This window comes from Pongo abelii, chromosome 8 (genome assembly GCF_028885655.2).
Source record: "Pongo abelii isolate AG06213 chromosome 8, NHGRI_mPonAbe1-v2.0_pri, whole genome shotgun sequence".
Taxonomy (NCBI): domain Eukaryota; kingdom Metazoa; phylum Chordata; class Mammalia; order Primates; family Hominidae; genus Pongo; species Pongo abelii.
The window spans coordinates 131698678-131714157 of record NC_071993.2 but is presented as its reverse complement, the minus strand read 5'-3'; the positions used below and the strand labels follow the sequence as shown (position 1 = coordinate 131714157).

Genomic DNA, 15480 nt, shown 5'->3' with positions numbered 1-15480 from the left:
CATTTTATGTGTCCATTCAGCAGTTGACAGACATTTGGGCTGTTTCTACTTTTTGGATATTTTGAATAACGCTGTTGTAAATGTTTGTGTACAAGTTTCTACGTAGACATATGTTTTCATTTCTTAGACATGGAATTGCTGGGTCTGATGGTAACTCTGTGTTGAACATTTTGAGAAGCTGCCAAACTGCTCCACAGTGACTGCACCATCTTACATTCCTACCAGTGCTTTTGGTGTTTTTTGACATGTAAATGTTTTTATCAAATTTATTACTTATTTCTTTTATGGCTCTGGATTTTGAGTTTTAGAAAGGCTTTTTTTTCTCTCAAGATGATAAAGGAAGTCTCCTGTTTTCTTCTAGTACTTTGATGGGTTATATTACACTGTTTGGTCTGTGTTGAGTTTATCTTGTATGTGGTGTGAATATGGAGCCAGCCTTTTCTTTAATGTAGCTGCCCGTCTGTTTCAGTACCATCTGTTGAGAATGCCATCTTTTCTTCTCTGCTTTGAGATTCTACCCTTATAATATACTAAACTGGGTCTATTTCAGAACGTTCTGTTTCATTGGTCTCTGTAGGTATGCATGTACGTTCATACTAATATGCTGTTTTAGTTATGGAGGCTTAGTAATGTGTTTTGGCATATTTTATGGTATGGGCTAGTCTAGGAGGGTTAGCTTCCCCACTGTTCTTTACAGAGTTTTCCTGACTAATCTCACTTGTTTATTTTTTCATTAAAAACTTGGAAATTAGTTTGTCTTAAGACCATGGAGATTGGGAGTACTGTTGATATTTTAGATTGGGATCATATTAGACTTATGAATTAATTTAGGGAGAATTTACACCTTTTTGAGGTTGAGTCTTCCTATCCCTGACACAGAATTTATTTCTGTTTGTTCAGTCTTGCTTTTCTGTTCTTTAAAGTTTTTTTTTGTTTGTTTTTTTCCTATCAATTTTCCCAGTTCTTATAAGTTCATTCCTAGGTATTTTATCGTTTGTGTTGCTGGCGTGTCTTCTTGCTCTTGAGAGCAGATTGTTGTTAGCAAGAGCGGTTGGATATAAGCAGAGCTCCCAGACCCCTTTGCTGTGGCTTTGCTGTGTCCACAGAGAGCCAGAGGCACAGTTGTGGGATGGGGTGTGGGAAGGGGGGATCGCATCCTTGGTGGTCTCTATTTATCCCTCCAAACACTTCTGAGGCTTTGAGGCTCTTATTAGCCTTGTACACATGAGAAACTGAGGCACAGAAGTTTAATGATTTGCCACGTTCCCTCGGGGCACACCCGAGCTGGGATTCCAGCCCATACTACCCCACCGTCCTGCTGGAGGACCGCACGCTTTCCTGAGCACAGCCCAGAGTGATGAGGTGCGATTGCACGTCACGCAGCTGTGCAGTCTGGGGCACGTCCCTTCTCCTCGCTCGGCCTCTGTCTGCTCATCTGCAAGAGTGGCTAAACCAGTTGGTGATTTGCTCACTTCTCCAAGAAGGTTCCCCTTTCTCCAGTGTGCCCTCCATGGAAGACGATATCTGGAACAGAGCTGTGAGCTGCTGGGGTGGAGCCCAGAGGCCCCCGTGCCCAGCATTCCTGTCTTCAGCACCCTGATGTGGCCCCAGGCAGCTGAATGCGAACGAGTGCCCACCAGCCCCTCTGAGAGCCTTGGACATATACCTTCTGCATCGCTAGTCCTGCTCAGAAGCCACCCCCGAAACTGTGCGCCCTGCTGGTCGGCTCTGTTCAAGGTCTGTGGGCGCAGGCAGTACGTTAGCCTCAGCCCCCCGCCAGAACCCTGTGTGCTTTGGAAAGGTCCCTCGACTTTTGTTAGGCAAAGAATTCTCTTCACGCCAAGCTGTGAGCGAGGTGGTTTCACAAGTCCTGTCCTGAGTGTGTGCTGGCTGGAATGTACACCACAGAAACAAAATGTTTGTTTTCCAATTGTGAGAGCGCCGGGAGGCCCTTTGGCGTCAGCTCCCACACCTTCTGTGTTCGGGCAGGCCATCTGCCATCTGGGGCCTGGTGCAGAAACGTCGCCACCGTGTGGCCTGTGGGGTGCCCTCGGAGAGGGGCCACTGGGTTGGCCACCATTCAGAGGACATGCGTGGCTCTGGGCCTCCAAGGTCTGTTCTTACCCACAGCATTGTGGGGTGTAGGCCTCAGGACCCCAGAGCTGTGCAGAGGCCCAGCTGGGAGGGCCGACCGGGGTGGGCCCTTCCTTCCCACCTACCCTCTGCCCCCAGGCTGCACGATGCACCCACTGTGAACCAGGCCGTGGCATGTGGGGTCAGGGTTCCCTGCATGCTTGGCAGGAAATGGGGTACACACAGGAGCTTGGGCCTGCTTCCAGAGTGGCTGCTGCAGAGGTGGGTTTTGGTGGGAGAGAAGGAATCTGCCAGTGAAGAGGGAGACAGGGCGGGGCCGTCAGGATGGTGCTGACCCAGGGCTGGTGCAAAGAGGGTTTATGTGGCTGAAAGAGGTTTGCTATAGAAGGAGCCAGAGCATGAGTGGGAGCAGCAAGGGCGGAGGGGCCCAGGCAGCAGAGCCTGAGGAAGAGGGGCCTTGGGAAAGGCCAGTCCAAGAGTGGTGGCCAGGCTCTGGCCTGCTTGGCGGGTTTGGCCCGATGAGTACCACTCTGGTGAACTTGACAACTCCCCAGGCCAACGGAGTGACTTTCCAGGGCTCCGTTATGAGGAACACTCTGTTGCTGATAGCCCACGGGATGAGTGGAGTCCACAGGGGACCTGCTGGAGCCCGCGCTTGCCTTCCTTGGGTCTGGCAGGGGAGATAGTAGGCTGGGCCTGCTGGCCCTGGGTCTGTCTTCAGAGGCCTGGGATTTTAGGTGTCTGGGCTGGGGATGGGCTGTCCCCAAGATCAACTCCTCCTTCCCCCATTCCTTCAGCCTCCGGAGGCCATAGGTCATTTTCCTTAGGGTCCTTGTCCCCAGCTGGGTCCTAGGCCTCGAGTAAGCATAGGCAAGGTCACACTGCGTAAAGAATCCAGTGGGAGGGGTGCCCCCAGGATGCACAGCATGGGGGCCCCAAGAGAGCCACCAGAGCGGGGACAGCAAGGCCAAGGGATGGCTGGGGGTGTGGAGACCATGGAGAGAGCCCCAAGCTGGTGCCACCCTTCCCAAAGTGACTCAGGGTGTCCTGGACTGGCCGCCACACAGCATACCTGGCTCTGGACCACCTGGGCCTCCCAGATCTGGAGGGGATGTCAGATTTGGGGCAAGATACCTTGTCCACAGAAAAGGAAAAATGGTGCCTGCCCTGTGAGTCTGATCAGCCTGAGACAGTGCCTCTGAAGTCTGTCCCCTGCTGTACTGGCTCCTGGAACGGGGTGACCACAATCTGGCTGGCATGTGGCAGGCGCTCAGTACACATTTGTTGGCCTCTGCAGAAATGAGCTAAGGAAACTGTCACAGGAAGGCGGGCACTTCCCTAGTAACTGACCAGGGCCAGCCTTCCACCCTGTAGATATTTTTACCACCCCCACTGGGCCATTTGCTTCTAGAACCTGTGGTCTGGGAAGAGCCTTGAGTATCCATTGCCAAATCAGTGGAGCTCCCAGGGCCCTGGAGTACCTTCCCGCTCCTGGCAGCTTGATTTCCCTATTTTCAGGCCCTGGCAACCTGGCTTCCCCATCTGGGTTTTGCTGCCAGTGTTGCCCTGATTCCTGAGGGTAAGGAGGCCGTCCAGACTCAAGGGCTGCCTCTTTGGGGTCCAAAGGTGGTAAGCATTTCACAGAAATGGGCTGGGCATGATGCTGTCCCCCACTTTTCTTTTTTTGGAGAGACAGGGTCTTGCTCTGTCGCCCAGGCTGGAGTACAGTGGTGCGATCTCGGCTCACTGCAACCTCTGCCACCTGGGCTTCAGTGATCCTCCCACCTCAGCCTCCCGAGTAGCGGGGACCACAGGCATGCGCCACTATGTCAGGCTAATTTTTAGTTTTTTTGGTAGAGGTGGGGTTTTGCCATGTTGCCCAGGCTGATCTCAAACTCCTGGGCTCAAGCAGTCCACCTGCCTTGGCCTCCCAAAGTTGTGGGATTACAGGTGTGAGCCACCCCACTTGGCTGATGCTATCCCTTTTTAAGACTGGGCACCAACACGGCCCTGGGCGAGCAGCTGACCTGGCCTACACAGGAGGTGGCCGGGCAGCAGCAGACCAGATGCCCAGGGGGAAGGGCCCTGCAGAGCCCGGGCAGTCAGCCCCTAGGGAAAGGTTGGCCATGCCCACAGCCTTCGAGGCATCTCTAGCACCTGCAACCTCTGAGGAAAAGAAGGCGCCATCACCTGACCCCTCTGGCCCCAGGGTCAGGGGCAGCAGCTTCCTGTGAGAAAGAGTACAGCCTTCATGCAAAATCCAGATTTACCAAAGATGGGTTAAAGATGGGCCAAAAATATGCTTGTGCCTTTTTTTCTTTTCTGAAATAGTTTTTTAAAAAGCCTAGGAAACCACATGCCTTGCCGTCTTGGTTGTTTCTGTGCCAGCTTCCAGCACAAATGGGACTTAGAAAATTTCCAGGCTGTTGGCCATCCATTCTCATAGCCTGGTGTTTTCTTGATACTTGGAGAATTCTGGTCTCATGCAAGCGTCTGTTTGGGGAGGAAGTGCGTCCATTCAGCCAGAGCCTGGGGCCCCTGCAGCTTTTAGCAGGGCAGCTGCCAGGCCAGGCTGGGGACCAGCTCTGCTCGTGACTTGTGAGTTGGGCTTGTTGATGGCCCTTTCTTAGAGGGACTTGAGGTAGCTCCATGAAGACCTGTAACACAGAGCACCATAAAACTGGACTAAAAAGAGGGAGAGAGCAAGGAAAGGAGGAAACGCAGCTGGTCCCGCCATGAGGAGCAGTGGCACAGGAGGGAAGTGGTCATCGCTTGCCCAAAAGAGAGGCACTTGAGCACCTCCGGGAGACGGGCTTGGCGCAGGCAGGGGCCCAGAGGAAGCCTCATGTGGGCACTACACTTAAGACACTGACTAACCGAGGAGAGGCGTCCCCAGCAACCACCCCTCCCCAGCACATGCCAGGCAGGCTGGGGCCAGGAACTGGACTCCCCACAGGGCCCCGTGGCCAGTCTCTGACCATGGCTTGACATTCCTGTTCTAGAAAGAATAGTAGTACTAAGAAGCAGGTGCATAACCTATAACTACATTAACACCCAGGGTGCTTTTACCCGTGGCTTTAGATTGGGTCCCTAGAAGCAGGGCCTGAGCCGGGGATTCTTGTGCCAGTGACAGAGAGAGGGATGCTCCCAGCGGGAACCTTCAGGGAGGCGAGGGAAGCCCATGTACTGCAGAGGCCCAGCAAAGAGGTGGGCTCAGCTGAAGTCGTTTCTCAGCCTGGTGCTTTGGGAGCTGCGAAGTGTGACTAGCACATGGGACTTGATCCCGCCCAAGACGAGGGGCAGCTCCTGTCCCTGCACCTGTCGGTCATTGGCTGGGGGTGACCCCAAAGGGAAAGGGTAACCTCCTTCCTATCCTAGATCTCCCAGCCCAGAGTAGTTCCGGAAGGGGCAGCCATGAACTGTCAGAGCCAACACTCACAGCAGTGGAGAGTGGGCACTGCCGTGAGTTTGGGACTCCAGGCGGGACACCAGCAGCCTGGCTTTCCTCTTAGGATCCTTGCAATGGCCCTGTGAAGCAGCCTGGCCAGACAGCAGTTCTGCTTCCCAGGGGAGGAAATGGGAAGTGAGGCCACTTGGTCAGTGGAGGAGCTCAGGGCCTCCAACTGCAGAATCTAGTTTCCCACTCTCCTCTCTGGAACCCTCCAGGTTCAGTGGAGAGCCAGGGCCCAAGGGGTGAGAGTACCCCGGCCTCCTTTGGAGGAGGCAACCAGGACAAAGGGGAGTGGTCACTATCTGCTCCCAGACATACCACCTGACCAGCCAGCTTTGTCTTTGTCACCGGATGCCCACTCCTGCATGTGGGGCTGTAGCTCATGAGTTCTAGGGATAACAGTCCCTAGACAAATCCTGGGGCTGTTTCCCCCTCCACTCCCCAGGCCTTGCCCTTCACAGCCCAGAGTGGGTTCTGGGTCACTACTGATAAAACATGTGGTTTAGTTCAGCTCAGGAGATGTTTGTAGAGTCTCTATTATGTGTTCACCCTGCTGCCCCAGGAACAGCAGCACCTGGGAGAGGGAATGAGCTTGTTGGGTTGAGGCTGGACGGAGTGAGTAGCGGTCTGCCTGGCAGCAGTACAGAGCTGATATGTTGAGTCGATGAGTTTCCTGAGGTGGGTCTGGATTTCAGCTTGTACCTAGAAGGCAAGGACCAGGCCACCTTTGTCTGTATCCCCGTGGACTCAGGAGAAAGTATGGGAATAAATATCTGCACAGAACAGCCCTGCAGAAGAGGGGTCATTGCTCCTAGCTGGGAAGCCCTGGGGAGGCCGGCTGGGGCGGACTGAGCAGGAAACCCCGGCTGGGGCCAGCGCGAATGGCCAGGGCCTCTTTCGTGGCTAGAGCTGAGGTCTAGGGGGTCTGATGGAAAAGGCAGGGCCTCCATCCCAAAGTTGCCTCTCTAGCAGGCTGCTGTGGTCTGCCTTTTGCAGACTCTAGGAGTAGGTCTTGATCCATGTCCCTGGCCACTAGCCTGAGGCCATATGGACAGTTTCCACTGAGCTTTTTACCTGGGCAGGCCTGTCCAAGAGTAGGTGGCCCAGCCCAGGGCTGGGGCTGGATGTCAAGAGAGCAGAAGTCAACGGGCGGGGGACAGTTGGTCCTGGAGCAGCAGTTTCACCTTGGAATAATGTGTTCATGCAGCACTTTGAACTTAGCCATTTTGCGTCTTTTTGCAGACATTTTTGAGGGCACACAGGCCTGCAGGCTTCCAACTTGCCTGTGCAATGTTCTTCCATGGGGTAGCTAGAGCTGGTAGGAGACGCTGGGGCAGGACCTTGCCCTGCGGCATGGAGGGCACAGGGCAGCTGCAGGGCCTGGGTGTGGCACACCCTGGGTGTCTGCATGCGGGTTGCTCATGAGGGATGGGGCTCTGGGCAGAACACACACCGCCCCATTGTGGCAGTCACATCCTTTCCTGACAGGTGGGGCTCGCCACCAGCTGGGGCAAACAGTGGGTGGTTCTTGGCTTGCTTTTACTGTGCTGAAATGGCTGTTTTGAGTCAACGGAGTTCTCAAGGTTTCGCTGGCTTTGTGGCCAAGGAGCAGGTATATTTGAAGAATACTGGAGACTCGGTGGCATTCTGGGGTTTGCTTGTGATGAGATTCACCAGCCCTTCCTTGTACACTCCCCCTGCTTCACAGCAGAAAGGGCCCAATTAGTCCAGACGGCCCTGAACACCCTGACTCGGCAGGCAGGCTGGCCGCAGCCCAGAGGTGGAAGAGTTGCCTGGCGCCGTGATGCCCGTGTGGATGGAGTCTGCCTCTGTATTGCCTGTCTGACCTCAGCCCCTTCCAGGGCACAGTGAGGCCAAAGCCACACGTCTGTGAAAGGTCCAGCTAATGGGTCCCCAGTGCCCGCGCCTGGCTATGGCTAATGCATAAAATGTCTTACTTTGTTTGGGCTGCTGTGACAAAGATGCCTTAGACTGGGGAACTTACAAACCGCAGAAATGTATTTCTTAGAAGCTGGGAAGTCCAAGATCCAGGTGCCAGCAGGATCGGGGTCTTGTGAGGGCCCGCTCTTCATAGTTGGCACTTTCTCACATCCTTGCCTGGCTGGAGAGGCACCTGCGCTCCCTCCAGTCTCTGTTATGGGCCCTCATCCCATCCGTGAAGGCCCCTACATGACCTCATCACCTCCCAGAGGCCCCACCTTTTGCACTGAGGCTTAGATTTCAACATAGGAATGGCGGGGTAGGGGGGCACAAATTTCGACCGTAGCACCATGGTTAGTGCCGAGACGCACACAATCATGGTGGCCATAAGTTAGGCACCCCCGCTATCTGCGCCTTATGCCAGAGGAGGTCAGTGGGAAGCTCCGAGCAGGACCGAGAGGGTGAGCACAGACAAGCGCTGTGCGGCTTCTGTCCGAGTGCACAGGCTGCGCTCCTGCTGCGTTCACGTGAGAGAGCACAGAAGACACTCGCAGCAGGCCACGCCCCAGGCCCCTCACATGACAGCTCGCAGAAAACGCTGGCACGCGTTCGGGCATCAGGCACACTCGTCTCAACAGATGTGGCTGACACCCAAGGCAGTTGGCCTCAGTGCCCTGTCACCCACCTAGAACCTGTTCACAGCACATCATGCGGGCTGCTCTGGCCTTGACTGGACATGATTATTTATTCTTACACACCATGGCTTCTATACAGGCCAAGAAACAGGCCGCTCAGCCAGGATCAGGAGAAGGTGGGTCTGGCTCCCTGGGGACCTCAGGCCCTGACGCATCCTGGCCTCACCCTAGGCCTCCTCTGTCGGGGCAGCCTGGCTCAGCACAGCCCGGGACACATGGCTGAGGCCACCCAGGCTGGGCCGTCTTGCCCCTGTTTTGTGCCCGCTACTCAGTTCTCCTTGTGTCCTGGCTCAGGTCTAGGCCGGTCAAGAGGGTGGCTGAGAAGCAGGAGGAGCCTCAGAGACCCTCCCCTCGAAAGCACCGGGGCCTCCAACTCACAAGCGGCAGGTTCGCTTCGGGAGCTGCTGGTCCATCACCCAGGCCTGGCCAGGGGCAGGCGAGGATCCTGGGTGCTGATCCATCGTCCAGGCCTGGCCGGGAGCAGGCGAGGATCCTGGGGCTGTTGTGCAGGGGTCGCCGTCTCCAGCTCTCTGCCGTGGTGGGGGGAGTGTGCTGTGTGCACACACTGGGCTGCATCGAATCCCACCATGGCCCAGAGGGTGGACCTGTGGCTCCTTGGGGGGCCAGCTGCAGGGATGGGCCAGCATCTCCAGTCTAATGGGTGCCCCTGCCCCTCTCCTGAGTCCCCGTGCAGAGCTCCCCCCAACACCTCAGGCTTCACCTTTCTCAGTTAATCAAAAGATTCCAAAAAAAGCAAACCCATCAGAACGGCCTCCTCCACGGAGTGTTCAGGAACAATGAGCGTGCCCATGGCAGGCACATATACCTTCCTCCAGAGAGAGCGCCTTTTATTTCCCGTTCACTGAGGCTGGTTCAACAGCTTGTTGGCTGTGACAGCCAGCGATCACCTGTATTTCAAAGAGACACACAAACACTGCAGCCTTTGAAAGAATCAGGCCCTCGGGACAGGTCTGTGGTCTTGGCGTCGGCAGGCGTGCGGCAAGGGAGGCAGCGGGTGCTCCAAGGCCCTGCTTTGCTCCCCCAGTCCCCACCCATCTGCTGGGAAGAAACTAAAGGCTGGAATTCCTCCTTGCCCTGTGTGTGCAGCTCTTCCCTCGCTCCCCTCTGGTATGCGACCTCGTTGCTGCAGTCCTGTTGGGGATATCCAGGACTGCGCCGGGAGTGCCCCTCACTGTCTCGGCCTCTGTCCTGTCTGTGGCGTGTGCATCCTTCTGAGGAGAAGGCTGGATTTTGTGCTCTGCCCTGGGAGCAGGCGTGGAACTGCACCCATTTGTGCACAGTGTCAGCCCTACCCCCATCCCTGGCAGCTGATGCCAAGCAGAACTGGCCTGCGTACCCTTGAAATCCTGTTCAAGCTCTACCTGCCGCTCGGGCAGGCCCAAGGCTGCCTCCTGCCCCACGCCAGCCCCCACACAGAGGGAGCACACTTGGTGAGCGGAGAAGCTTCTGTGCAGCCTACTCTCTCTCTGGGGCCTCAAAGGGCCAAGCAAGGCAGGCAGGGAGCATCGTGCACCTCTTCCAGATGAGGCCCCCAGCTGATGAGCACCAGAACCTGGAGCCTGGCCTCTCCTCAGCAGATCAGACCTCCCAGTCCCCAGCACCTGTGGAGGGCACAGGACCACTCCCTTCTGGAGACTCGGTGTCTCCAGGTGAGGCAGAGAACTCATGTTTCCCCAGCTCCCTGCATAGCTCTATTACACACCAGGCTCAGGACTTCAGCTCGGCCCCTTCTAGCCTGCGGCTCCCGCTCTGGTTGTGGAGAGTGGGTAGAGCGGGCATCGTGTCGCCCTGTGTGGGGCAGTTACAGCCTGGGTTTCCTCCAAGTCAGATCCCTTCTCAAGGGAAGTATCGCGGCGCGTCAGTTATGTTTGCATAGAGGTCCCTGCTTGAAAAACATTGATTTCACCACCATTGTAGGGCGTTTGGGTTACTCTCTTCTTTTCCATTTAACAGTATGTTGCCGAGTTTTTACACACATCTTAGAATGTTTTCTTGAGATAAAAATCCAAGTAGTGAAATTACCTGATCAGGGAATTGGATATATTTTCCCCAGGTTGCGCTTCAGAAAGGCTGTGGACGAAGTGTTAGGAGCGTTCCTGTTTCACCGCAGCCCCCCAGAACTGGGTCTGCATCAAATTTGTGTGCTTTGCCGAGTTAGTAGGTGAATAGTGGAATTGTGCGTGTCTTTATGAGCACAGAGCGCTCATTGGCTGGAGGTGCATCTTCATGAGTACGTTGCTCATGGCCCCTGTCCTTGCCTGGATGGGAGGAACCCGGGACTTGATTGGTCTTGCCACAGCCTGGTGGTCTAGTCGCTTTGTGGGGTGTGCAATCCTGGGGCTGTGGGAGGGGAGTAACCCTTAGTAACCTGTGTGTCTGCCCCTCCACAGAACTGTCAGACCTTCAGCAGCCTCAGCTGCCTGAGCGCAGGGACAGAGGACTGCGGTCCCCAGAGCCCCTTCGCCCGCCACGTGAGCAACACCAGGGCCTGGACTGCCCTGCTGTCAGCCTCCGGCCCAGGGGGCAGGACCCCCGCTGGGACCCCGGTCCCTGAGCCTCTTCCCCCTTCCTTCGACGACCACCTCGCCTGCCAGGAGGACCTGTCCTGTGAGGAGTCAGACAGCTGCACCCTGGACGAGGATTGTGGCAGGAGAGCGGAGCCGGCCGCAGCCTGGCGGGACCGCGGGGCCCCTGGGAACAGCCTCTGCTCCCTGGACGGCGAGTTGGACATTGAGCAGATAGAGAAGAACTGAGGGGGTGTGGGCCCAGGCAGGGTTGGGGTGCGCTGGCATCGACAGCCCCCCCTCTGGGCACTAGGTGGGCCCTTGAAGGGGAGCCCAACTCGTGGGCCTGATGAAAGCTTTCTGAGTGGTGTCGGGTCCCAGAGAGGGAGCCCACCTACTGCCTGGGGGAGAGCCTGGCCTGGCCGTGTCACACAGCGGGTGTGTCAGCCTCTCACTGGCTCACCGAGCGTGGCAGCCACCAGGTCCACAGAACTACTGCAGCCCAGAGGACAGCTTTGAAGTTTGTGTCTTTTCTGCCTCTTTCCCTGTGGGATGTTGGGCAGTCTCTGTTGTCCACAGCAGAGCTGGGCAGCGCTCTGTATCCCCCTGGTGGGGGCTGTCAGGGAGGGCCTGGGGTGGGGGCCAGGGGCCATCTGCTATGTCAGGGCCCTTCTTGGCCTCACTCAGGTTCACTTTTGGGGAGTCGGCCCCGCAGCTTCTTTCACTGTTTTACTCCGTGCCTTCTCTCCCAGGTCTCCCTGCTTCAGGCTTGGGAAGGTTCGGGAGATGCTTCCTTGTGTAACACCAGAACCATTTGGCCTTAATTCCAATGTGAGAGACAGAATCCCTGGGGTGCTGGACTGGCCCTCCGGAGGGTAAGCCCATGTCCAGAGTCTCGGGCCCAAGGAACAATTTGGAGGGGTGCTTGTTAGGGCCTCCCGTGTTGGGTAGAAATTTGGTGGATCTGTTGGCTGAAAAGACAGACTCTCTTGCCTCTCCTACAGCATGGAGAGCCTGACCCCGTGGCTCTGCCACCGTTGGGGCAGGGTTAGCAGATGGCAGCCCTTCTCCGTGGCTGACTGGTCACTGAGCGATAAGCGTGGTTGGTTGCGGTGAGTATAGGGATGGCACGATACTAGGGCAGCCTCTTAAAAACGGCCTCAGGAGACAGGAGCTGCGAGCAGGTGGACACATGCGGGCCCTGTGCACACTCAGGGGTGAAGGGCATCCGCTGGCCACTCTGCAGGGGCCCCTGCAGGATTCCAAGCACCTCCCATTTGTCCTTGAGGACTGCTGGCTGTAACCAGGGCACACCACCCACCCCAAGACAAGCCCACGCCCTTGTCAGCTTAAGGGGAGCCCAGTCCTGAGGGCTACATCCGTGTCGTGAGGCCCAGCCACCGGCACAAAGCTGGATTCATACTCCCTGCCCCTCCCCCGCCCTGGCTCCTCACCCCGGGGCATCCGAGGAGCCTAGCCCCCTGAGGGTTTGCTCTCCTCTCCGGGTTTGTAGCTCCTCTCCAGCCGCCTTGCAGACACCACCACATGGGCTCTGCTCTATGGGAATCTGGCTTTTAGCGAATTTGGCGTCTTCTGCAGACAATAGCAATTGGGCTGGCTTAGGAGCAAGTGGCTCATTTTCCCATAAGGCTAAAAATAACTGGTGCGCTCCCTTGCATTGGCTTACACGCGCGTTCAAAGCACTTTTGTAGTCACTTTGCTTTTGCTCGTCTTCATGGACGAGTGAACGCCTCGCTTCTGCAGGTCGAGTCCAGATGCTTCTCACCTTCTTTCTCCTCAAGAAAGATGCTTTTTGGGAAACGTTGTTTAAAGCTTATTTTTTTACTACATCAAAAGGATGGTGGTTCAAGTTCCCAATATGTGGGTGGCACTTCTTAAAAATCAGCTGTAAGAAGCTGGCAGAAAGCCCCCAGCCCCACGGCCCTGAGAGACGGTGTTGCCAGCTTAGGGTGGCTGACACATGGGGTATGCCGGGCACTGGGCAGGTCCCAGAGCCGGGGAACCAGCTCGCCTCTGGTTGCTGTAGCTCCTGCCGGAGGCACATCTACTTGTGATCCCAGACCCAAACCCAAGAGCTGGTGGCTCTGAGCAGACAGAGACATCTTAGCCTGTCCCTGCCTGGGGGTCGTGGAGACCATGTCTTCTTAGAGCAAATGTGGAGGCGGCCAGGGCAGTTGTTGGGTGAATGTGGAGAGCACATGGCCATGTCTTGCCCCCAGAGTACCATTGGGCATGGGGGGTCCTGGCACCACATGCCCAGTGTGGCCACCAAGGGCACACAGCCTCTAAAGCAGGCCTTCCCGTGGAAGGCAGAGGCAGTGAGGGAGGCGAACGGTGCCAGCCAAGGCTGAGGCATGCAGCAGCCCCCAGCTACCTTTGCTTAGGGCTGGGACGGGGGGCACATGGTGACAGGTATATGTCGTGGGACTGGGGTGTGGGTGACCTGCCCTCAAACCCTGCCTGCCACCTTCCCATTCAGGCCTGGTGGCAGGAAGGGACAAGCTGTGGAGCTGGCTGAGTCACAGCCACCTCCCCGCAAGCTGGTCCCATCGACCAGCAAGCCCAGCCCCAGGGCGCTTAGGCAGAAATGACCCAGCCTCCTCAGACCCCCGCCTGCCTGTCCTGTGCTCACCACAGCTCCTAGCCCAAGCTCACCACGCAGCAGTCACGGGAGAAAACGGTGGCTATCCCTTCTGCTTAGAGAAAGAAATGGCCTTCAGCTGGTTTCCTGTTTGTCTTTTGACTGGAGAGAGTAGACCCTATCTATAAGGTGCCACCCTATCATCCAAGCCGCCACCCTGCTCGCCCCAGGACCTCTGATCTCAGTCCTCTGGGAGGGAGGTTCACCTAGGAGGTGCTCCCCACATTGGTGTCCCCATGGGCAGCAGGCAGACAGCTCACCCCCACCAGCATGATGGCCCCAGGTGGGGGCAGCGGCAGGAGCCTCACTGTTGCCACAGCCTTGCCCACGAACCCTGCCTCTGAGGGGAGACTGAGGAAGGGCAGAGCCAGAAGCAAGCCGTGCCAGGGCCTGCTCATGGGGCCCTGAAGAGTGGGCTAAGCCTGCAGGAAAGCCGGGGGGAGGGGGGGCTTAGCACCACATGCACCCCACTCATTCCAAAGCCACCAAACTGCCAGGGGCTGCCGTCCACCTGTGGGGCCCAGGGGCTGGGGCCGCAGCCTCGCCATTTTCGTTGCCATACCCTCTTGCCTTACTCGCAGTGGAGGCCGGAGTTGCACGGGCAGACGTGCACCTGGGCCCTGGGGAGCTTGTTCTGACCAGACGTACAGATTTTCATTCTCAGAAAGCCTTACTTTTCAACCAAATTTTTGTAGCCAGTTTTGTGAATTTGTACACTGAAAGAAAATTTAAATAAAGGGGAAGTCCACATTAAAAAGAAAACAAACCCTAACTAACTTCCAAATGGGTCTCCTGGTGCGGGGGTGTGAGTGGCCATGCCTTGGGTGTGCTGCCTGTCTGAGCAAGCTTCCCTAGCTGCGGAACCCCAGGCCCTCTGCTGCGGGCTCAGCCTTGGTGTCATGCCTGCTGCACCCCCGTTTCCACTGACGTGCCGTCTGTGGCTATGGGGGTGGTCACTGGAATGATGGTCACTCCAGACGTCAGCCGGCAGGGATGCAGCAGGCTGGCCGCGCACCGGGGCTCGGGCACCCTCTGGCCCCACACTGGCAATGATGCCGCACCTTGCCATGTCCACGCTGTTGGTCAAACCCCTCTGTCATGCCTCTTTAAAGAGAAAAGAAGAGAAAGATTTTTTTTTTAAGTGGCAGACCGAAGTGGAGATCTTGTAGCCTAGATAGGATAGTCTGACCTTCTAGCATAGTCTTTTTGGCAAATGATTTGTGTTTTCAGTGCGTGGGGAAGCTGTCCTGGGGGCTGGGGCGACAGATAGCACATAGACTGTTTCTGGGGCTGCAGGGGCTTCCCTGAGCTGGACGTTGTGGGTGTTGCAGAGCTTCAGGAAGTGTGGCGACCAGAAAGCGTAGACCCGGGGCCCAGGGTCTGCCCGCCCCTGCAGCCTGGCCTCCCCGCACAGGCTGTGGCTTGCACTCCAGCCGCTCTAGTCTCTCAGGAATTTGCTTGTTACTTTTACTGTGTAAATAAAGCTTCCTGGTTCAATACCCAAGTGCCTGGTGCCAGCTGTGTGGTTTCTGTTGGGTGTGGTGAACTAGCAGGTCCCCCCCTGCGCACAGGAGCATTAGTTCTGGGCTCAGAGAGACCTAGACTGGACCCTTCTGTCCCCTCCAAGCCTCGGGGTCTGAATCGATAAAATGGGGCTAGCAGACATCATAGAGCTATGGAGGGGACGGGGGACGGGGGAAGGCTGCCCATGGCCACAGCTGCATCATGGGGAGCCCTTCTAGGGCCAGGAGCCCCAGGACAGCAGCGGGGAGACACTCCTTGTGTCACTTGAGTTAGAAGCCATGGAGGAGTCTGCCCTTCTGAGCACATCAGCTCAGCCTTTGACAGCGCTGGGAGGTGAGGCCGCACAGCAGTGTGCAGAGATGGGCCTAGCCTGGCCTGCAGCCCTGAGGGGCCTGGGATGGCCACCACCACCCACCCACCAGGGTAGCTGAGGTGGCACAGACAGGCTCACCAGCTCCGGGTTTCTGCCCCCACTGCAGGCAGCACAGTGCAGACTTCTGCTGCGTGAGTTGCGGGGGCCCCAGAAGCACGAAGCCCAGCATGGCCCACCGTCTCCATGCATGGCCGTCTGCTTACCCGGACTCAGGA

At 56.8% G+C, this 15480-nt stretch overlaps 1 protein-coding gene across 1 annotated transcript in view; it reads left to right on the top strand.

Annotated features, from left to right (window-relative positions):
- FAM53B (family with sequence similarity 53 member B) overlaps positions 1–14872 on the top strand; it is an 88007-nt gene extending 73135 nt beyond the window's left edge. The window contains exon 4 of the mRNA XM_009245893.4: positions 10593–14872. Coding sequence (XP_009244168.2) covers positions 10593–10955 — 363 coding nt within the window. The 3' untranslated portion in view covers positions 10956–14872. The remainder of the gene's footprint in view (positions 1–10592) is intronic.
- The last annotated feature ends 608 nt before the right edge of the window (positions 14873–15480 follow it).